Source organism: Bos javanicus, chromosome 10, assembly GCF_032452875.1.
Source record: "Bos javanicus breed banteng chromosome 10, ARS-OSU_banteng_1.0, whole genome shotgun sequence".
Lineage (NCBI taxonomy): Eukaryota > Metazoa > Chordata > Mammalia > Artiodactyla > Bovidae > Bos > Bos javanicus.
The window spans coordinates 101,875,587-101,899,982 of NC_083877.1; the positions used below are offsets into that span (position 1 = coordinate 101,875,587).

Below are 24,396 nucleotides of genomic sequence, written 5' to 3' on the forward strand. Positions count from 1 at the left end.
CTGAGACCCTGCTCTGGGCTTGCAGAATTCTCTGAGTGTTCCCCACAAAGCAGCCCACACACTGTTTATGGACCAGTGTCCTCAGAAAGCACTAAGTTTCCTAGGGACACACTCTCTGGTTAATTCATTCTCCAGCCCCTTGGGTCAAGAACAGTGTGCAGAACAAAGGAGACACTTATTAAATACTTTTGTAATTGAACTGAAAAAAAAATCAAAGTCTTGTTATATGTGAAAATACAAAGAAAAAAATGATCCTATACACAAAGCAATACAAATAGCAAAGACCTGGGAGTATAATAAATCTACTGAAATCTGTAAAAAAAAAAAAGGTCTTGCAAAATGGAAGGAGGTACCATGGGCACAGATGAGTGAAGACTAAAAGTAATTCTCCAAACCAATGTATAAAGTTAATAAAAATTCAACCAAGTCCCAACAGAATTTTTCTAGAAGCAAATTATTCTAAAATACATTTAGAAGTATCAACAGAAAAGGACAAAGGATATCCTAAAAAATAAGTAGAAGACGCTTACTCCTTGGAAGGAAAGTTATAACCAACCTAGATAGCATATTAAAAAGCAGAGACATTACTTTGTCAACAAAGGTCCATCTAGTCAAGGCTATGGTTTTTCCAGTGGTCACATGTATGGATGTGAGAGTTAGACCATAAAGAAGGCTGACCACCGAAGAACTGATACTTTTGAACTGTGGTGTTGGAGAAGACTCTTGAGAGTCCCTTGGACTGCAAGGAGATCCAACCAGTCCATTCTGAAGGAGATCAGTCCTGGATGTTCTTTGGAAGGAATGGTGCTAAAGCTGAAACTCTAATACTTTGGCCACCTCATGCAAAGAGTTGACTCATTGGAAAAGACTCTGATGTTGGGAGGGATTGGGGGCAGGAGGAAAAGGGGACAACAGAGGATGAGATGGCTGGATGGCATCACTGACTCGATGGATGTGAGTCTGAGTGAACTCTGGGAGCTGGTGATGGACAGGGAGGCCTGGCGTGCTGCAATTCACGGGGTCACAAAGAGTCGGACATGACTGAGCGACTGAACTGAGCTGAACTGAACTGAATCCTTTCAGATGTTAAAACATAACATAAAGAAGTACTTATTAAATAGTGTCATGCTGGTTCAGTATAAAATTAGTAGAACAAAACAGGAAAGCCAGAAATGACTACTGTGTCTAAAATTTTACTAATGACTTAAAATGCATAACAGAAAATATGAAAATGGAAAGATAACATCTTCTTAAAGTGGTGCTGAAATTTGAGGAAAACATTAATTTGGAGTCATATCTAATGTTACACACAAAAATAAATCTCTCCAAGAAGATTTTGGAAATTGAAAGTTCTTTTTAAAAAATATGGAAAATGGCTGAAAACTTTTTAAAGCCTAGAGAAGGTTTATCCCAATATTTCAGCTTTAAAACTATGAAATAAATGTAATAAAAAGATAATCAGATTCAACTATTATATACAGATTTAAAATATATGAACAATTTAAAAATGGAAAATTACTGATTGGGAAACTATTCAGAGCAAACATGATAAAGGGTTAACATACTTATGATGTAAAAGCTTCATTCAAATTATAAGAATACTAAATACAAAAATCAGACAGAAAGTATAAAGAGACAACAAAGAAATATAACAAGGTTAAACATAAAGTTATCACATGACCTAGCAATTCTACTCCCAGGAATATAGTCAAGAAATATGAAAACATTTGTCCGCACAAAATGTTATATGCAAATAGCTGTAACAGCATTATTGTAACAGCCTGAAGTAGAAACCATCCAAACGATGAATGATGAATGGATAAACGCAGGGTAGTGTATCCTTACAGAGGCACAGTGTTTGGCTCAAAAGAAATGAAGTAGCGATATGTGCCGCCACACGGATGACTCTTGAAACACTGTGCTAAGCCAGAAAAGCCAGTCATAGAGGACCGGAGGCTACAAGATTTGATTTACAGGAAATGCCCAGGATATGAAGTCTATAGCGACTGGGGAAACTGACAGCTAATGGGTACAGGGTTTCTTTGGGGGTGATGAGAATGTTCTGGAATTAAATGTTGGTGATGATTACACAACTCGGCAACTACTGAAAACTGCTGAATGGAATGCTTTAAATGGACCAATTCTATGGTGTGTGAATGATATCTCATTAATGCTGTGATGTAAATTAAAAAAGAAAAGAGGGCTATAAGCAAATAGATGGAAAGAATTTCAACCTGACTAATAGGAAATGCAGACTAAAACTGCAAGGTACAGGTTTTACCCAGCGCATTGGCAAAGTAACTTTGAAACAAATGTAACCCTGTCAAGACCGCAGAGCAGCCACTACCCTTCTGCAGGCCAAAGGTAGGAGAGGTCAGTATGACCTGCAGAAAACAACTGTACACCATTTGTAGTAACGAGAATGTCAGTGTCCCACTTCCGGGAACCGGCCCTTAGGAGACAATGCAAAGCAAAGGAAAGGCTGCCTGAAGGAAGGTGACATCACAGGTTATAACTATAAAAACAGTTTGTAAAACAGGTTATCCCCAGCTCTAAGTGAATTACATCATGAGGCCATCCACTTAGTAACGTATTATATAGTCATGAAAACAAAGTTTTGGTTTGTTTTTGGTTTTGGAAAAGGTTTTCTTGATGCAGACCATTTCTAAAGTCTTTACTGAATTTGTTGCAATGTCGCACCTGTGTTATGTTTTGGGTTTTGGCCACCAGGCAGGGGGGACCTTCGCCCCCCGACCCCAGATCAAACCTGTGCCCCCCCTTGGAAGGCGAAGTCTTCACCACTGGATGGCTAGGGAGCACCCCTCTTTGAAGCTTGGACATAATGCTGACTGAAAAAAGACAGACACAGAACCCTTTAACGCTATAAAATTATGAGGCAAAGACTGACAAGAGCGTATAAAAAGTTAAAATCAGCGCCCGCTCTTTTCTGGTTTCTAGGCTGAAGTGTATCACAGCCGCCTTTTCCAGCCACTGAGGTGACAGGCTCAGAGTCAGAGCAGCATCCTGGCCGGTTACTTGGCATTTCCTTCAGGAAGTGATTTGTTTAGCTGGTGCTCCATGAAGCCTGCTCAGGCTACAGTGAACAGGCGGGAGAGGGCGAGGCTGCCTCGTCTTGGCTGCCTCGAGTTGTAAAGCCCGAGGCACAGCCAGGCGGGCTCGCGCCACCCGCTGCCTTCCGTCAGCGCCACTGAGGACTTCTCCCAGGACCTCCGCTTCAGTTCCAGACACCGTGGCCTTCATCTAGGCCAGCTGTGAGTCCGCCACCCGCGCCTGTCACTGCGCCCTCCTGCCGCGAGGCCTGAACCAGAGGGGGCGGACCACGTGGCCAGGGCACAACCCCGAGGAGCAGAGGGGTTCTGGCGGCCCGTGACGTCCACGCACCAGCTGTTTCTTCTCCAAACTCCAGGGCTGGAACAGCCCATGAAGGGATCTGTGGGTGTCCCGTAATTCAGCCTGAACTTCGTTTCTAAAACAGGGTGTAAAGGAATGAACTGTCAGCAGAAGGTAAAGTTCCACCCGGGCACAGCTCCTGCTCAAGAAAGCCACCCCCGGCTGGCCGATGCATGCCGAGGACAGACGGGTGATTTCACCGGCCAAAAGCAGGGCTCGTGTTATTAACAGTAGGCGAGGGTGAAGTCATCTTTATTCCTATCATGGCACCCCGAGAAGCAGGTAAGTTTATTTACTGTTGGCCTAATGCCACCATCTGAAGGTAAACTGATCAAGGCCACTCCATGTCATTTCCAACTATTCTAATTTGATTCGTTTGACTCAATTATTCTATATGCATAATTCTGAAGGTATCTTTTATTCCCCTTTGGAGAACAATCTGTCAGAGAAAATTATTAGCAGATGTCTCTGTGATGTGACAAGGACAGCATTGAACACACACTCCATGCCCGTGGCTCGCAGGCACGCCCGGCTCCCGCGGCCCTGCCTCCACGCTTGGAGCAAGCAGGGAGACCCCTCCGTGGCGAGCCCTGTCACACTGCGTGGAAAGCACTGGAGGCCGCTGGCTTTCCCCCTGAGACAAGGCAGGCGGTCTTAACCCTGCCGTGAGGATGGAAAGCTGAAGCTCACAGATATAAACAACTGGGCTAAGGTCAAAGGGCCAGGTGAACAGAGATTCAGAACCCAGCTATGATGGGGACTCCAGGCAAGATGCTGTTCATTAGCTTCCAGACAAAAAATACAAAACCAACTTCTCCTGAAAAAATTACTCAATAAGTAGCTCTTTAAAATTATTGAACATTTTAAATAAAACAGCATTTTTAAAATACTCTATATTTCTACGTAAATATCTGAAATCTTCGAGGGCTGGGAAAGATTCCACCACCAGGGGACACAGGAACAGATAATGCCAACAAAACAAACATTTCCCGGGCTTCCCTGGTGGCTCCGTGGTGAAGAATCCACTTGCCAGTACAGGAGACAGAGGTTCTATCGCTGAGTCGGGAAGATCCCCTAGAGGACGAAACGGCAGCCCCTCCAGTATCCTTGCCTGGGGAATCCCGTGGACAGAGGAGCCTGGCGGGCTACAGTCCACAGGGTCGCAGAAGAGCCAGACACGACTTAGTGACTAAAGAACACCAACCAACAAGCCCTGGGACACAGGCGCGCTAACCCGGCTCACGCTCACGGCAGCCGCAGAGCAATTCTTATCGCCACTTTGACAGCTGAGGATTCGGGGGCAGCACAGGAAGGCTGAGTAGCTCTCAGTGCCCCGCGCCCCGCTGCTCGTCACCGCACAAGTCAGCCAGCAGCGGGGAGGGGGCCAGCCCTGCGCGAGGAGCCCCTGCCCTTCAGGAAGCACACGGGCTAACACCACTGAACACACCAGCTTTCAGCAAAACGCGGAATGAGGCTGCGTCGGAAACGCAGACCGGTGGCTCTGGATTATGAAAAGCCATTCTCCACAACATTCCAATCTGTCCTCAAACGTTCTCCTTCACTCTTTCCTTGCTAGTGAATGATACTAAGAGCCAACACTAACAAATACAATGCCCAGAGGTTCTGGCACACAGAAGCTGCTTCGCTATGGAATGGCTGGGAAATGAGGGGAAACCACCGCAAGACCGCCTCTGCCCAGCAGAACTAACACGGGAACGGGGCATGTAGGGTTTTCTACTTGAAAGGTCGCCTACCCAGAAAAGTAGAGCACTGTTACCTAAGCTGGCCTGTCTTTTACTTCTTTCAGATTCTTTTTCCTAACATTTATTTTCAATTTAGCTTAATTCTTAAAAGTTATTTCAGTTTAAAAAAAAAGGTCAAACGGGTGGCTCCTGCATAGCACCCATTGTCTTGCCTCATAAAAGCTCTTGAACATTCACCAAGGCCCCGTGGCCACTTAAGGAAGGTCATCTTTCCTCCAGATTTCTCATTAATCACAAATACTTTTTGAGCGTCTACCATAGTCAAAACAGATGTTTGATTCATTCAGTCTCTCTCATTGCTAATACTGCAGCTTCCTGGGTCTGGGGTGGCCCAAAGTGGTATCTGATGAAAGAAAACTCATCCTGGAAAATCAGAGTCAGAAATGGGGACATCATCAACATACCCTGAAACTGAACCCTGAGCCAAGTGATGCTGCTCCCCCCACGCTCCTGAGAGCAATGGCGTGCTTGGCCAAATGTTACTGAGCACTGTCTATATATAAGGGTGTAAGGACCATAGGATCCACGTTTATGGGCAGCAGGCTGGGATAATGAAGTGATGATGAGCTAGGTGTCAGAAGGGCTGAGTTCTGATCTAAGCTTTGGCCCCAACTTCCTGTGTGTCCGTGGGCTCTCCGTTTCTGAGCCTCCATCTTCTCGAAGTCTAACATCCTGTGATCACCCTTTTCTCAAAACTGTGAAAAATATTTATTTTAAATCCTACAATTATATGGAAGGGGAACTAAAGAGCCTCTTGATTATAGTGAAAGAAGAGAGTGAAAAAGTTGGCTTAAAACTCAAAATTCGAAAAATGAAGATCATGGCATCCGGTCCCATCACTTCATTGCAAATAGATGGGGAAACAGTGGAAACAGCGACAGACTTTATTTTTCTGGGCTCCAAAATCACTGCACATGGTAACTGCAGCCATGAAATGAAAAGACGCTTGTTCCTTGGAAGAAAAGCTATAACCAACCTAGACAGCATAAAAAAAGCAGAGACATTACTTTGCCAACAAAGGTCTGTCCAGTCAAAGCTATGGTTTTTCCAGTAGTCATGTATGGATGTGAGAGTTGGACCATGAAGAAAGCTGAGTGCCGAAGAATTGATGCTTTTGAACTGTGGTGTTGGAGAAGACTCTTGAGAGTCTCTTGGACTGCAAGGAGATCCAAACAGTCCATCCTAAAGGAAATCAGTCCTGAATATTCCTTGGAAGGACTAATGCTGAAGCTGAAGCTCCAATATTTTGGCCACCTGATGTGAAGAGCTGACTCACTGGAAAAGACCCTGACGCTGAGCAAGATTGTAGGCGGGAGGAGAAGGGGACGACAGAGGATGAGATGGTTGGATGGCGTCACCGACTCAACAGACATGAGTGTGAGCAAGCTCCAGGAGATGGTGAAGGACAGGGAAGCCTGGTGTGCTGCAGTCCATTGGTTGCAAAGAGTCGGACACAACTTAATGACTGAACAACAACAGCAAAGATTACATAAGTCTCCTTGATGGTCTGTCTAAAGAACCCAGTGGTGACTAGGTGGTTCTAAATGAATACAGGAGGTAGTACACCCAGATCTGCCAGTCCCCACATCACTAAAGACACACCGATGAACCTCCTTTCTCCAAGCCAGGAGGAGGCGGCTGTACCTTGACAACAGAGAGTAAAGTACAAAATAAGGTCCCCCGCGTGTCAAGGACTGTGCGGATCCACTAGAACCGCTTGGCTGGGGCAAGCAGACTTCTCTCCTCCCAAGCACTGGCTATCAGGGAGGCAGACGGTGAAAATCATGTGGATGTTAAAAGCAAGCTGCATGATCATTTCTCTAAAGATTGTATCATAAATTCTGAATAATAAATAATTCCTTTCTCACAGCAGACTTCTGACAGAACAACATCTTGGAAAGACAGCCAAATATCTTCCTGAATTCCTGGACATCATGAACTACAGTTTATAAGCCATCCTGGTGAGAGCCAGGCCAGACACCTCTCCCTTGGCCCTCTCCCCCGCTTCTCTGAGGCTCTCACCTTGCCCTCCCTGATCCTGAAAGGTAATTCTGATCCTCACCACACACATCAGCACATTACAAAAAGGAAACTGCTTCCAGTCTGTACATTTACAAAAGAACAAAAACCATCAAGACCTCGGTAGTCCTCTATTCTAATCCCTGGTGGCTCAGACGGTAAAGAACCTGCCAGCAATGCAGGAGACCTGGGCTTGACCCCTGGAGAAGGAAGATCCCCTGGAGAAGGAAATGGCAACTCACTCCAATACTCTTGCCCAGAGAATTCCATGGACAGAGGAGCCTGGCAGGCTACAGTCCATGGGGTCAGAAAGAGTCGGGACACGACTGAGCAACTAACATTCTAATCCTTAAGCAGACAGAGAACCCATAAATTGCTGGGAAACAAGATTCTGACCAAACCCAAAGTCTCACAGAATTTCTTATCACTTCAAACAATCTTGCAGGAAACACTTCTGAGTCTGAAGGGGGAAATATCAGGATCAAGCCATGGTGAGAATACCAGGAAACTCTGGGAAGGCCAGACATGGGTAGGAACTGCTGCTCTTGGTAAAATGTGTCATTTAGCAAGAATCCGATACACTCCTGCATCTGGGTCTTTTGCAATCCCCACAGGAACTCCACGAAGTAGACATCCATTATTTTGCTCCTTTTACAGATGGGAAAATTGAGGCTGAGAAGTGAAGGAGTAACTACAAAGGTCAGAGCTAAAAGACAGGGATCCTTCTAAACAGAAGCTGCCCACACCTCCTCAGCCTCAACCAGCCTTCAGCTTCCTCTGCCTGAGGGTGAGAGCTCAGGTCCCCTTGCTTACACGTTCTCTGCTCATGTGGCCCCTTGCTCATGTGTTCTCTGCTCACAGGGCCCCTTGCTCACACGTTCTCTGCTCAGGGCCCCTTGCTCACACGTTCTCTGCTCACAAGGGCCCCTTGCTCACGTGTTCTCTGCTCAGGGCCCCTTGCTCATATGTTCTCTGATCACGTGGCCCCTTGGTCACATGTTCTCTGCTCACACGGCCCCTTACTCACGTGTTCTCTGCTCACAGGGCCCCTTGCTCATACGTTCTCTGCTCCGGGCCCCTTTCTCACATGTTCTCTGATCACGAGGCCCCTTGCTCACACGTTCTCTGCTCAGGGGCCCTTGCTCATGTGTTCTCTGCTCAGGGCCCCTTGCTCACGTGTTCTCTGCTCACGTGGCCCCTTGCTCACATATTCTCTGCTCATGTAGCCCCTTGCTCACCTGTTCTCTGCGCTCAGGGCCCCTTGCTCACGTGTTCTCTGCTCACAGGGTCCCTTGCTCACGTGTTCTCTGCTCAGGGCCCCTTGCTCACGTGTTCTCTGCTCAGGGCCCCTTGCTCACGTGTTCTCTGCTCACAGGGTCCCTTGCTCACGTGTTCTCTGCTCAGGGCCCCTTGCTCACGTGTTCTCTGCTCACGTGGCCCCTTGCTCACACGTTCTCTGCTCAGGGCCCCTTGCTCACGTGTTCTCTGGTCACAGGGTTCCTTGCTCACGTGTTCTCTGCTCAGGGCCCCTTGCTCACGTGTTCTCTGCTCACGTGACCCTTGCTCACACGTTCTCTGCTCAGGGCCCCTTGCTCACGTGTTCTCTGCTCACAGGGTCCCTTGCTCACGTGTTTTCTGCTCAGGGCCCCTTTCTCACACGTTCTCTGATCACGAGGCCCCTTGCTCACACGTTCTCTGCTCAGGGCCCCTTGCTCACACGTTCTCTGCTCAGGGCCCCTTTCTCACGTGTTCTCTGCTCACAGGGTCCCTTGCTCACACGTTCTCTGCTCAGGGCCCCTTTCTCACACGTTCTCTGATCACGAGGCCCTTTGCTCACACGTTCTCTGCTCAGGGCCCCTTGCTCACACGTTCTCTGCTCAGGGCCCCTTTCTCACACGTTCTCTGATCACGAGGCCCCTTGCTCACACGTTCTCTGATCACGAGGCCCTTTGCTCACACGTTCTCTGCTCAGGGCCCCTTGCTCACGTGTTCTCTGCTCAGGGCCTCTTGCTCACGTGTTCTCTGCTCAGGGCCTCTTGCTCACGTGTTCTCTGCTCAGGGCCCCTTGCTCATGCGTTCTCTGCTCACAGGGTCCCTTGCTCACACGTTCTCTGCTCAGGGCCCCTTTCTCACACGTTCTCTGATCACGAGGCCCTTTGCTCACACGTTCTCTGCTCAGGGCCCCTTGCTCACACGTTCTCTGCTCAGGGCCCCTTTCTCACACGTTCTCTGATCACGAGGCCCTTTGTTCACATGTTCTCTGCTCAGGACCCCTTGCTCACACATTCTCTGCTCATATGGCCCCTTGCTCACGTGTTCTCTGCTCAGGGCCCCTTGCTCACGTGTTCTCTGCTCAGGGCCTCTTGCTCACGTGTTCTCTGCTCAGGGCCTCTTGCTCACGTGTTCTCTGCTCAGGGCCCCTTGCTCATGTGTTCTCTGTTCACGTGGCCCCTTGCTCACATGTTTTCTGCTCAGGGCCCCTTGCTCACACGTTCTCTGCTCAGGGCCCCTTTCTCACATGTTCTCTGATCACGAGGCCCCTTTCTCACATGTTCTCTTGATCACAAGGCCCCTTGCTCACACGTTCTCTGTTCAGGGCCCCTTTCTCACACGTTCTCTGATCACGAGGCCCTTTGTTCACACGTTCTCTGCTCAGGACCCCTTGCTTACACATTCTCTGCTCATGTGGCCCCTTGCTCACATGGCCCCTTGCTCACATGTTCTCTGCTCAGGGCCCCTTGCTCACGTGTTCTCTGCTCAGGGCCCCTTGCTCACGTGTTCTCTGCTCAGGGCCCCTTGCTCACATGTTCTCTGCTCAGGGCCCCTTGCTCACACGTTCTCTGCTCACAGGGTCCCTTGCTCACGTGTTCTCTGCTCAGGGCCCCTTGCTCACATGTTCTCTGCTCACAGGGCCTTCCTCACACGTTCTCTGCTCAGGGCCCTTTCTCACACGTTCTTTGATCACGAGGCCCCCTGGCTCACGTGTTCTCTGCTCACAGGGTCCCTTGCTCCGTGTTCTCTGCTCAGGCCCTTGCTCACATGTTCTCTGCTCACAGGGCCCCTTGCTCACACGTTCTCTGCTCAGGGTCCCTTTCTCACACGTTCTCTGCTCACACGGCCCCTTGCTCATGCGTTCTCTGCTCAGGGCCCCTTTCTCACACGTTCTCTGATCACGAGGCCCTTTGTTCACACGTTCTCTGCTCAGGACCCCTTGCTCACACATTCTCTGCTCATGTGGCCCCTTGCTCACATGGCCCCTTGCTCACATGTTCTCTGCTCAGGGCCCCTTGCTCACGTGTTCTCTGCTCACAGGGCCCCTTGCTCACGTGTTCTCTGCTCAGGGCCCCTTGCTCACATGTTCTCTGCTCACGGCCCCTTGCTCACACGTTCTCTGCTCAGGGCCCCTTGCTCACATGTTCTCTGCTCACAGGGTCCCTTGCTCACGTGTTCTCTGCTCAGGGCCCCTTGCTCACGTGTTCTCTGCTCACAGGGCCCCTTGCTCACACGTTCTCTGCTCAGGGCCCCTTGCTCACATGTTCTCTGCTCACAGGGTCCCTTGCTCACGTGTTCTCTGCTCAGGGCCCCTTGCTCACATGTTCTCTGCTCAGGGCCCCTTTCTCACACGTTCTTTGATCACGAGGCCCCCTGGTTCACGTGTTCTCTGCTCACAGGGTCCCTTGCTCACGTGTTCTCTGCTCAGGCCCCCTTGCTCACATGTTCTCTGCTCACAGGGCCCCTTGCTCACATGTTCTCTGCTCAGGGTTCCTTTCTCACACGTTCTCTGACCACGAGGCCCCCTTGCTCACATGTTCTCTACTCACAGGGACCCTTGCTCACACGTTCTCTGCTCACAGGGTCCCTTGCTCATGTGTTCTCTGCTCAGGGCCCCTTGCTCGCATGTTCTCTGCTCACAGGGCCCCTTGCTCACATGTTCTCTGCTCAGGGTTCCTTTCTCACACGTTCTCTGACCACGAGGCCCCCTTGCTCACATGTTCTCTACTCACAGGGACCCTTGCTCACACGTTCTCTGCTCACAGGGTCCCTTGCTCATGTGTTCTCTGCTCAGGGCCCCTTGCTCGCATGTTCTCTGCTCACAGGGTCCCTTGCTCACGTGTTCTCTGCTCAGGGCCCCTTGCTCACATGTTCTCTGCTCACAGGGCCCCTTCCTCACACGTTCTCTGCTCAGGGCCCCTTTCTCACACGTTCTTTGATCACGAGGCCCCCTGGCTCACGTGTTCTCTGCTCACAGGGTCCCTTGCTCACGTGTTCTCTGCTCAGGCCCCCTTGCTCACATGTTCTCTGCTCACAGGGCCCCTTGCTCACACGTTCTCTGCTCAGGGTCCCTTTCTCACACGTTCTCTGCTCACACGGCCCCTTGCTCATGCGTTCTCTGCTCAGGGCCCCTTTCTCACACGTTCTCTGATCACGAGGCCCTTTGTTCACACGTTCTCTGCTCAGGACCCCTTGCTCACACATTCTCTGCTCATGTGGCCCCTTGCTCACATGGCCCCTTGCTCACATGTTCTCTGCTCAGGGCCCCTTGCTCACATGTTCTCTGCTCACAGGGCCCCTTGCTCACGTGTTCTCTGCTCAGGGCCCCTTGCTCACATGTTCTCTGCTCAGGGCCCCTTGCTCACACGTTCTCTGCTCAGGGCCCCTTGCTCACATGTTCTCTGCTCAGGGCCCCTTGCTCACATGTTCTCTGCTCACAGGGTCCCTTGCTCACGTGTTCTCTGCTCAGGGCCCCTTGCTCACATGTTCTCTGCTCAGGGCCCCTTTCTCACACGTTCTTTGATCACGAGGCCCCCTGGTTCACGTGTTCTCTGCTCACAGGGTCCCTTGCTCACGTGTTCTCTGCTCAGGCCCCCTTGCTCACATGTTCTCTGCTCACAGGGCCCCTTGCTCACATGTTCTCTGCTCAGGGTTCCTTTCTCACACGTTCTCTGACCACGAGGCCCCCTTGCTCACATGTTCTCTACTCACAGGGACCCTTGCTCACACGTTCTCTGCTCACGTGGCCCCTTGCTCATGTGTCCTCTGCTCACAGGGCCCCTTTCTCACACATTCTCTGCTCACACGGCCCCTTGCTCACGCGTTCTCTGCTCAGGGCCCCTTGCTCACGTGTTCTCTGCTCACATGGCCCCTTACTCACATGTTCTCTGATCACGAGGCCCCCTTGCTCACGTGTTCTCTGCTCACGTGGCCCCTTGCTCACACGGCCCCTTGTTCACACGTTCTCTGCTTACATGGCCCCTTGCTCACGTGTTCTCTGCTCGCGTGGCCCCTTGCTTACACGTTCTCTGCTTGCGTGGCCTCTTGCTCATGTGTTTCCTGCTCACGTGGCCCTCTGATCAGCTGTTGGTTTCATTCTCCACTTCCTCAGTGAACCACTGACTGCTGGGAGTAAACCATCCCAGATGACCCAGGTTGGTGGAGAGTCCGCATGACCACTGAGCCTCCCAAACCCCAGATGTGCTCTGCGTTGGTACACAGTCCATGAACACTGCGCATGAACGTACAAATACAGCTCAGCTTGTTTTGCCTAAGAGAACAGGGATGATCAGCCAGCTTCAGGGCACTGAGGACATAAATAGATGTATATTGTCATTTCTGTTCAAAGGACATTAAAATGCTTCCCAAACACTGACCTGTCTATTTTCACAAGGAGCCACATTCACCAGCATATTCTCCTTAGTGTTTAAGAATATAAGCAAAGCTTTGCACCCAGAGACAGGCAAGCTGAAGGCTTCCAGAAGTCGATCACAGTTCTGTATGATGCGGTTTGAACTTTTAAAATGTCACCAACTGAACAATCACGTGAGCCTCACTCACCCTTTCTATCTCCTGGAGGTACAGGAGGGCGATGTCCCCCGCCTTCTCATAGCAGGTGATGATGTCCTGCTCCCGGTCCACGCGGAGACTACTGGTAGAAGAAGAAATAGGCAACTTCTCTAAACAAAGTCCTAAAAAAAATCAACATACAAAAACCGGGTGAGTTGTTTTTTATGGGACTTAATTTTTTAGTATTACTCTAGAAAGCCAGATACTATGGGCGAAGCAGATTCTCTGCCCTCTCTAAGGACAAAATGGAACATCAAAACAGGGCACCAGAAAGAAAATCCAGAGGTTACGGATCAAAGAGGCCCCTCAGCATACAGAAAGGACCATTTGACTCTGACATGCAGGTTAAGAATTTGATCAGGTACTTCACCAGGATCCCATTCAGACCTAACAGAGCTTCTCATTCAACCATGCCCCGAGATCCTTAAAGAATTTTATAAGTAAGGACAGCAACGCTAGGGCTTCTGAGGTGGCTCAGTAGTAAAGAATCCATCTGCCAAGCCGGAGACATGGGTTCGATCCCTGGGTTGGGAAGATTCCCTAGAGGAGAGCACGGCAACCCACTCCAGTGTTCTTGCCTGGTAAGTCCCAATGGACAGAAGAGCCTGGCAGGCTACAGTCCATGGGGTCACAAGCAGCCTGGCAGGCTACAGTCCATGGGGTCACAAACAGTCAGACACGACTGAGTTACAAAGCAACACACAACACAGTGAGGCTAACAGCACAAAACAAGGTAAAGAACATCTCGTGTCTTCTACAGTGTATGCTTAACTGATTGAATATTAAACATTTCTAAATGCACTCAGGAGCCAGGAGTCAGCTACCAGGGGAATCTTCCAACTCTCGGCCTAGATTTCTGCAGAAACAACACTCCAGACCAGCTCTCAATTCCAGGCCAAGAAAACACCCAGAACCTTGCAGTGTGGGCCCTTCTTTGGAGATAGAGGAGATACTCCTCACCAAGAGAGAGTTCAGGCCTGCGATGGGTTAGGAAAGCATGAAAGGCTGAAAAATGACAATGCCGAGAGGAGCAGCTGTTGCCTGAACCCAGCACCAAACTCAGCCGCTGTCCTGAGCAACCAGCCTGGGCCCGTCAGGCTCCAGGTCTCCACCCACAACTGGAGGCAGAGAGGGAGCCCCACGGGGAGGGTTTGCGCTGCACCAAGTGCCCTGGGACACGGGGAGACACACACAGCGCATACGTGCCACTCCGTGCAAGACTCTGAGAGAAGCGTCCATGCTGCCAGAGTCAGGACCTGCAATTGGAAGGGGCCTGAGAGGTTTCCTGGCACACGCACTCATTTTATAGATGAAGAAGCTGAGAATCATCAAGGGAAAGTAAGAGATTTGCTCCAAACCTGAGAGGCAGTTCACAGCACAACAGAGATCAGAACCCGGGTCTTCAGCCTTCAAAGCAACATCTACCTACTAAGGGAGCTGCTGACTTTCAGAGTAGGTACCACTGCAGAGAGGGGACCAGACAAGCCAAGGGCAGCAAGTGACCCAGAGCCCCTGTGCATCACTGTGAGAATGGCCCCCTCCCAACTGCTCTAAACAAACGACGGCAGTCCCCTGGCTGTCGAAGGTGACGGGAGATGCTGTGCTCCACGGGAAGGAGAAAAACCACTTCCATCTGCAGGGAGCCAGCACTGAGGACGGCCTGCCTGGGCGCTTAGAGGTGACAACTTCGTCACAGAAGGTGTGGACCAGCCAAAGATTTTGCTGCAGGTTAACAAAGATTTATTGAGGTGAAATTGGCATATTAAAAACTGCACGATGTTTCACCATGATTTCTTTTGTTTTTATTTATTTTTTATTAACTGAAATCCATCGTTTACATTAGGGTTCACTTTGCGTTGTGCAGGTCTATGAGTTTTAGCAACAGAGCATCATGTTTCCACAATCACAGTATCGTACTGACACCATCGAGCCAATTCACGGCCCTAAAAATGGGATCTAGCCCTCCAGCCTCCCTCCTGAGCCCTGGCAACCACCCATCTTCTCACTGTCTCTACGGTTTGGCTTTGTCCAGAACATCACATAATTGCAATCATGCAGTATGCAGACTGTTCAGACTGGCTTCGTTCACCTGGAAATGTGCTGTTAAGATCCCCTCATGTCTTTTTGTCAGAGGAGGTGATGGCACCCCACTCCAGCACTCTTGCCTGGAAAACCCCATGGATGGAGGAGCCTGGTAGCTGCAGTCCATGGGGTCACTAGGAGTTGGACACGACTGAGCGACTTCCCTTTCACTTTTCACTTTCATGCATTGGAGAAGGAAATGGCAACACACTCCAGTGTTCTTGCCTGGAGAATCCCAGGGATGGGGGAGCCTGATGGGCTGCCGTCTATGGGGTCGCACAGAGTTGGACACGACTGAAGCGACTTAGCAGCAGCAGCAGCATGTCTTTTTATAGGCAGATAGCTAATTTCCTTTTGTTGCTAAGTAATATTCCATTTATTCATTAATCTGTTTAAAAGCATCATGGTTGCTACCAGTCTGGGGAATTATGGATAAAGCTGCTATAAACATTCGCGTGCAGGCTTTTGTGTGCACATAGTTCTCAGTTCCTCTCAACCAGGAAGAGGAACTGGTGGATGGTATGGTAAGAATATGTTTGTATGAAATATCTAAGTACATCTATTTTATTTACAAATAGCTTTGTAAGAATATTACTTTTAGCTTTATAAGAAACCACTAAACGGGTTGTCTTCCAAAGTGGCTGTGCTGTTTTGCATTCCTACCAGCAATGGACGAGAGTTCCTATTGCTCGCATCCTTGCCAGCATTTGGTGTTATCATTTTTTGAATTTTAGTCATCTAATATGTATAGTGGCGTCTCACTGCTGTTTTAATTTGCAGTTTCCTACGGACACGTGATGTCGATTTTTAATGCTATTTGCCGTCTGTCTACCTTCTTTGATAAAGTGTCTGGACAGATCTATTGTCATTTCGTCAAAAAGACTGAGTCATTTGTCTTCTTACTGTTGAGTTCCGAGTTCTTTATATATTTTGGATACAAGCCCTTTATCAGATTTCTATTTTGCAAATATTTTCTGTCTGTGACTTCATTCTCTTAACCCTGTTTTTCACAGAACAAAAGTTGCTAATTTCCTTAAGTTCAACCTGTCAATTTGTGTTTTCGGTGTAGTCTCTAAAATGCCGCTACTAAATCCAAGGTCACCTGGATTTTCCCCAGTGTTATCTTCCAGAAGTTTTATTTAGTTTGGATTTCAGATTTAGGTTTACCATCCACTGTGAGTTACTATTTATGAAAGGTACAAGGATTCTGTCCATATACACACGTTTAGCATGTGGGTGTCCACTTCTTTCCAGCACCATTTGCTGAAGAGACTACGTTTCCCTCATTGAGTTGCTTTTGTTCCTTTGCCAAAAATCAGGTGATGACAGTCGAGTGGGCCTTCTTCTGGGCTCTCTGTTCTGTTTCATTGATTTTTTAAAATATTTATTTATTTGGCTGCGTTGGACCTCGTAGTTGAGGCGTACGAGGTCTTTGTTTCATCATGTGGCATCTGTCGCTGCTCACAGGCTCCCGTTGTGCTCACAGGCTCCCTGGATGTGGCATCAGGGTCTCTGGCTGTAGCTCACAGGCTCTGCGGCTGTAGTTCACAGGCTCTCTTGCTGTGCCCCATAGGTTCCCTGGTTGTGACTCACAGGCTCTGCAGCTGTGGCTCACAGGCTCCCTGGTTGTGGCTCACAGGCTCTCTAGTTGTGGCTCACAGGCTCTCTGGCTTTAGCTCACAGGCTCTGCGGCTGTAGTTCACAGGTTCTATGGCTGTGGCTCACAGGCTCTCTGGCTGTAGTTCACAGGCTCTCTTGCTGTGCCCATAGGTTCCCTGGTTGTGACTCACAGGCTCTGCAGCTGTGGCTCACATGCTCTCTGGCTGTTGCTCACAGGCTCCCTGGCTGTAGCTCACAGGCTCTCCGGCTATGGCTCACAGGCTCTCTAGTTGTGGCTCACCAGCTGTCTGGCTGTGACTCACAGGTTCTCTGGCTGTAGCTCACAGGCTTTCTTGCTGTGCCTCACAGGTTCCCTGGTTGTGATTCACAGGCTCTGCAGCTGTGGCTCACATGCTCTCTGGCTGTAGCTCACAGGCTCTGTAGCTGTGGCTTACAGGTTCCATGGTTGTGGCTCGCAGGTTCTGCAGCTGTGGCTCACATGCTCTCCAGCTGTAGCTCACAGGCTCTGCAGCTGTGGCTCACATGCTCTCCAGCTGTAGCTCACAGGCTCTGTAGCTGTGGCTCACAGGTTCCATGGTTGTGGCTCACAGGTTCTGCAGCTGTGGCTCACATGCTCTCCAGCTGTAGCTCACAGGCTCTGTAGCTGTGGCTCACAGGTTCCATGGTTGTGGCTCACAGGTTCTGCAGCTGTGGCTCACATGCTCTCCAGCTGTAGCTCACCGGCTCTTTAGTTGTGGCTCACAGGCTCCCTGGTTGTGACTCACAGGCTCCCTGGCTGTAGCTCACAGGCCCTCTGGCTGTGGCTCACAGGCTCCCTGGTTGTGGCTCACCAGCTTAGTTTCTCCATAGCATGTGGGACCCTGATTCCCCTAAACCAGGGATTTGGGATTGAACCCTCATCCCCTGCCTTGCAAGGCAGATTCTTAACCACCTAACCACCAGTGAAGTCCTTTATTGAATTTTTTGTCTATTATTTCAGCAATCTTATGCTGTCTGGATTACCAATATACAGTGTATCATTTTTAAGGAATAGCTCTATTGAGACAATAATTACATGGCATAAAATTCACTCATTTTAAGTAAAGTTCATAAAAATTAAATCATATGTCATCTTTTGTGTTCAGTTAGTATGTTTTCAATGTTCATCCAAGTTACAACAATATCGATTTCTTTTCACTGCTGATGATACACCGCATTTCATCTCTCCATTTGCTAGTAGTGGGCAGTGGGGTTGTATCTCTTTTTGTCCATAATGAATAACGCTGTCATGAAAATGCATGTATAATTTTTGTGTGACCATGTATTTTTAATTCTCTTGGGTAGATACCTAGAAGCAGAAGTGTTAGGTCAGATACAAAATTTACATTTAACTGTTTAAGAAACATGCCTTCTAAAGTGGCTATACCACTTTACATTTCCACCAGCAATTCATGAGGATTCCAGTTTCTCCACATTTTTGTCAACACTTGTCATTGTCTGTTGAATCCCAGCCATCTCAGTAGGTGTGAAGTGGCATCTCAGTGTGGTTTTGATGTGCATTTCCAAAATGACTAGTGATGCCGACTCTTCGTGTGCATCTTCTTTAGCGAAATGTCTGTTAAAATCTTTTACTTGTTTTTCTTGGGTTGTTGGTTTTCTTATCATTGAGTTTTGAGAGTTCTCCATGTGTTCCAAACACAAATCCTCTATCAGATATGTGATTTGCAAATGTTTCCTCTCAGTCTGTGATTTGTGCTACTTCTGTTTTTAAAAAAAATTAGGGTATCGTTGCTTTTCAGTGTTGTGTGAGTTTCTGCTGTACACGATGCACCGGCTGTGTCCATAGGGATGTTCCGTATGTATCCCTATGCTCCTTCCCTCCTAGGTCTCCATCTGCCCCTCACCCTCCATCCCACCCATTTAAGTCAGCACAGAGCACCGAGCTGAGCTCCCTGCGTGATACTGCAGGTCCCCACTAGCTATCTGTTTTACACATGGTGGTGTATATGTATCAGTACCAATCTCCTTTAACATGTCTTTTGAAGATTAGAAATTTTAAATTTTGACGGAGTCAAATTTCTCAGTATTTTCTTTCATAGACTGTACTTTTAGTTTCCTATCTTTAAAAGTACAAAGATTTCTTCTATAAGTTCTTCTAGAATTTTTATATTTTTAGGTTTTACATCTAGGCCTATAAATTATTTTAAATTACTTTTTGTACATGTTGCAAAAGTATGGATCAAAGTTTACTTCTCTGCCAATAGGTATCTGGATGTTGTGCTACAATTTATTGAAGCTTCTCCTTTCTCCACCGAACTGCCTTTCAGTTCAGTTCAGTTCATTTCAGTCGCTCAGTCGTGTCCAGCTCTTTGTGACCCCATGAATTGCAGCATGCCAGGCCTCCCTGTCCATCACCAACTGCTGGAGTTCACCCAAACTCATGTCCACCGAGTCAGTGATGCCATTCAGCCGTCTCATCCTCTGTTGTTCCCTTCTCCTCCTGCCCCAAATCCCTCACAGCATCAGAGTATTTTTCAATGAGTCAACTCTTCGCATGAGGTGGCCAAAGTATTGAAGTTTCAGCTTTAGCATAAATCCGTCCAAAGAACACCCAGGACAGATCTCCTTTAGAATGGACTGGTTGGAACTCCTTGCAGTCCAAAGGACTCTCAAAAGTCTTCTCCAACACCACAGTTCAAAAGTATCAATTCTTCAGCTCTCAGCTTTCTTCACAGTCCAACTCTCACATCCATACATGACCACTGGAAAAACCATAGCCTTGACTAGACGGACCTTTGTTGGCAAAGTCATGTCTCTGCTTTTCAATATGCTATCTAGGTTGGTCATAACTTTCCTTCCAAGGAGTAAGTGTCTTTTAATTTCATGGCTGCAATCACCATCTGCAGTGATTTTGGAGTCCCCAAAAATAAAGTCTGACACTGTTTCCACAGTTTCCCCATCTATTTTCCATGAAGTGATGGGACAAGATGTCATGATCTTCGTTTTCTGAATGTTGAGCTTTAAGCCAACTTTTTCACTCTCCTCTTTCACCTTCATCAAGAGGCTTTTTGGTCCTCTTCACTTTCTGCTTATCGTAAGGGTGGTGTCATCTGCATATCTGAGGTTATTGATACTTCTCCAGGCAATCTTGATTCCAGCTTGTGCTTCTTCCAGCCCAGCATTTCTCATGATGTACTCTGCATATAAGTTAAATAAGCAGGGTGACAATATACAGCCTTGACATACTCCTTTTCCTATTTGGAAACAGTCTGTTGTTCCATGTCCACTTCTAACTGTTGCTTCCTGACCTGCATACAGGTTTCTCAAGAGGCAGGTCAGGTGGTCTGGTATTCCCATCTCTTTCAGAATTTTCCACAGTTTATTGTGATCCACACAGTCAAAGGCATTGGCATAATCAATAAAGCAGAAATAGATGTTTTTCTGGAACTCTCTTCCTTTTTTGATGATCCAGCGGACATTGGCGATATGATCTTTGGTTCCTCTGCCTTTTCTAAAACCAGCTTGAACATCTGGAAGTTCATGGTTCATGTATTGCTGAATCCTGGCTTGGAGAGTTTTGAGCATGTCCTTTTCATTATAAGGGACTGGAATGCAAAAGTAGGAAGTCAAGAAACCCCTGGAGTAACAGGCAAATTTGGCCTTGGAATACAGAATGAAGCAGGGCAAAGGCTAATAGAGTTTTTCCAAGAGAACGCACTGGTCATAGCAAACACCCTCTTCCAACAACACGAGAGAAGACTCTACACATGGACATCACCAGATGGTCAACACCAAAATCAGATTGCTTATATTCTTTGCAGCCAAAGATGGAGAAGCTCTATACAGTCAACGAAAACAAGACCAGGAGCTGACTGTGGCTCAGATCATGAACTCCTTATTGCCAAATTCAGACTTAAATTGAAGAAAGTAGGGAAAACCACTAGACCATTCAGGTATGACCTAAATCAAATCCCTTATGATTATACAGTGGAAGTGAGAAATAGATTTAAGGGACTAGATCTGATAGATAGAGTGCCTGATGAACTATGGAATGAGGTTCATGACATTGTACAGGAGACAGGGATCAAGACCATCCCCATGGAAAAGAAATATGACTTCACATTCCAGGATGTCTGGCTCTAGGTCAGTGATCACACCATCGTGATTATCTGGGTCCTGAAGATCTTTTTTGTACAGTTCTTCTGTGTATTCTTGCCACCTCTTCTTAATATCTTCTGCTTCTGTTAGGTCCATACCATTTCTGTCCTTTATCGAGCCCATCTTTGCATGAAATGTTCCCTTGGTATCTCTAATTTTCTTGAAGAGATCTCTAGTCTTCCCCATTCTGTTGTTTTCCTCTATTTCTTTGCATTGATCGCTGAGGAAGGCTTTCTTATCTCTCCTTGCTATTCTTTGGAACTCTGCATTCTGATGCTTATATCTTTCCTTTTCTCCTTTGCTTCTGGCTTCTCTTTTCACAGCTATTTGTAAGGCCTCCCCGGACAGTCATTTTGCTTTTTTGCATTTCTTTTCCATGGGGATGGTCTTGATCCCTGTCTCCTGTACAATGTCAGGAACCTCAGTCCATGGTTCATCAGGCACTCTATCTATCAGATCTAGTCCCTTAAATCTATTTCTCACTTCCACTGTATAATCATAAGGGATCTGATTGAGGTCATACCTGAATGGTCTAGTGGTTTTCCCTACTTTCTTCAATTTAAGTCTGAATTTGGCAATAAGGAGTTCATGATCTGAGCCACAGTCAGCTCCTGGTCTTGTTTTCGTTGACTGTATAGAGCTTCTCCATCTTTGGCTGCAAAGAATATAAGCAATCTGATTTCGGTGTTGACCATCTGGTGATGTCCATGTGTAGAGTCTTCTCTCGTGTTGTTGGAAGAGGGTGTTTGCTATGACCAGTGCATTCTCTTGGAAAAACTCTATTAGCCTTTGCCCTGCTTCATTTTGTATTCCAAGGCCAAATTTGCCTGTTACTCCAGGGGTTTCTTGACTTCCTACTTTTGCATTCCAGTCCCTTATAATGAAAAGGACATCTTTTTTGGGTGTTAGTTCTAAAAGGTCTTGTAGGTCTTCATAGAACCGTTCAACTTTAGCTTCTTCCGTGTTACTGGTTGGGGCATAGACTTGGATTACTGTGATACTGAATGGTTTGCCTTGGAAACAAACAGAGATCATTCTGTCGTTTTTGAGATTGCATCCAAGTACTGCATTTCGGACTCTTTTGTTGACCATGATGGCTACTCCATTTCTTCTGAGGGATTCCTGCCCGCAGTAGTAGATATAATGGTTATCTGAGTTAAATTCACCCATTCCAGTCCATTTTAGTTCGCTGATTCCTAGAATGTCGACATTCACTCTTGCCATCTCTTGTTTGACCACTTACACTTTGCCTTGATTCATGGACCTGACATTCCAGGTTCCTATGCAATATTGCTCTTTACAGCATCGGACCTTGCTTCTATCACCAGTCACATCCACAGCTGGGTATTGTTTTTGCTTTGGCTCCATCCCTTCATTCTTTCTGGAGTTATTTCTCCACTGATCTCCAGTAGCATATTGGGCCCCTACTGACCTGGGGAGTTCCTCTTTCAGTATCCTATCATTTTGTCTTTTCATACTGTTCATGGGGTTCTCAAGGCAAGAATACTGAAGTGGTTTGCCATTCCCTTCGCCAGTGGACCACATTCTGTCAGACCTCTCCACCATGACCCTCACGTCTTGGGTGGCCCCACATGGCATGGCTTAGTTTCATTGAGTTAGACAAGGCTGTGGTCCATGTAATTAGATTGACTAGTTGTCTGTGATTTGGTTTCAGGGTGTCTGCTCTCTGATGCCCTCTCGGAACACCTACCGTCTTACTTGGGTTTCTCTTATGTTGGACGTGGGGTATCTCTTCACAGCTGCTCCAGCAAAGCACAGCCGCTTCTCCTTACCTTGGACGAGGGGTATCTCCTCATCGCCGCCCCTCCCGACCTTGAACGTGGAGTAGCTCCTCTAGGCCCTCCTGCGCCCACGCAGCCACCGCTCCTTGAATGTGGGGTAGCTCCTCCTGGCCGCCGCCCCTGGCCGCTGCCTCTGACCTCGGACATGGGGTAGCTCCTCTCAGCCGCTCCTGCGCCATTGCCGTTGTGGCCTGGCACTCTCGGCCGCTGCCCCTGACCTCGGGTGGGGGGTAGTAGCTCCTCTCAGCCACGCTTCTGATGGTAATGGTAGTAGTAGATAAATGCAAAGGACCGCGCAGCAGAAGCACGCCAGCTGCGATGGACCACGCAGAAGCATGGCCGAGAGGAGCTACCCCACACCCCGAGGTCAGGGGCAGCGGCCGAGAGGAGCTACCCCACATCCAAGGAGCGGTGGCTGCGCGGGTTCAGGAGGGCTGAGAGGAGCTACTCCACGTTCAAGGTCAGGAGGGGCAGCAGTGAGGAGATACCCCTCGTCCAAGGTAAGGAGAAGCGGCTGCGCTTTGCTGGAGCAGCCCTGAAGAGATACCCCATGTCCAAAGTAAAAGACACCCAAGTAAGACGGTAGGTATTGTGAGAGGCATCAGAGGGCAGACACATAAACCATAATCACAGAATTGCCTTTACACTTTTGTAAAAAAGAATCAGTTCTAATGAGGTGGATGAAACTGGAGCCTATTATACAGAGTGAAGTAAGCCAGAAAGAAAAACACCAATACAGTATACTAATGCATATATATGGAATTTAGAAAGATGGTAACAATAACCCTGTGTACGAGACAGCAAAAGAGACACTGATGTATAGAACAGTCTTATGGACTCTGTGGGAGAGGGAGAGGGTGGGAAGATTTGGGAGAATGGCATTGAAACATGTATAATATCATGTATGAAACGAGTTGCCAGTCCAGGTTTGATGCATGATACTGGATGCTTGGGGCTGGTGCACTGGGACGACCCAGAGGGATGGTATGGGGAGGGAGGAGGGAGGAGGGTTCAGGATGGGGAACACATGTATACCTGTGGCAGATTCATTTCAATATTTGGCAAAACTAATATGATTTTGTAAAGTTTAAAAATAAAATAAAATTTAAAAAAATCAGATGGACATAAACGTGTGAGTCTATTTGTGGACCCTCTATTCTGTTCCAATGATCTATTTGTTTATACTTATGCTAATATCTGTTTATACTTATGCTAACCCTCTCTTGAAATTACCATATCTGTATAAATCTTGAAAGTAGTGTTCAGATCAGATCAGATCAGATCAGTTGCTCAGTCGTGTCCAACTCTTTGCGACCCATGAATCGCAGCACGCCAGGCCTCCCTGTTCATCACCAACTCCTGGAGTTCACTCAGACTCACATCCATCGAGTCAGTGATGCCATCCAGCCATCTCATCCTCTGTCGTCCCCTTCTCCTCCTGCCCCCAATCCCTCCCAGCATCAGAGTCTTTTCCAATGAGTCAACTCTTCGCATGAGGTGGCCAAAGTACTGGAGTTTCAGCTTTAGCATCATTCCTTCCAAAGAAATCCCAGGGCTGATCTCCTTCAGAATGGACTGGTTGGATCTCCTTGCAGTCCAAGGGACTCTCAAGAGTCTTCTCCAACACCACAGTTCAAAAGCATCAATTCTTCGGCGCTCAGCCTTCTTCACAGTCCAACTCTCACATCCATACATGACCACTTAGTGCTCTAATTTTGTTC

The 24,396-nt window shown here is 47.9% G+C and overlaps 1 protein-coding gene across 7 annotated transcripts in view; it reads right to left on the reverse strand.

Annotated features, from left to right (window-relative positions):
• Nucleotides 1-24,396, reverse strand: part of TTC7B (tetratricopeptide repeat domain 7B) — a 277,951-nt gene that overhangs the window by 185,073 nt on the left and 68,482 nt on the right. For all 7 annotated transcript variants that reach the window (XM_061429699.1, XM_061429701.1, XM_061429698.1 and 4 more), the window contains one exon: nt 13,026-13,156. In XM_061429699.1, coding sequence (XP_061285683.1) covers nt 13,026-13,156 — 131 coding nt within the window. The remainder of the gene's footprint in view (nt 1-13,025; nt 13,157-24,396) is intronic.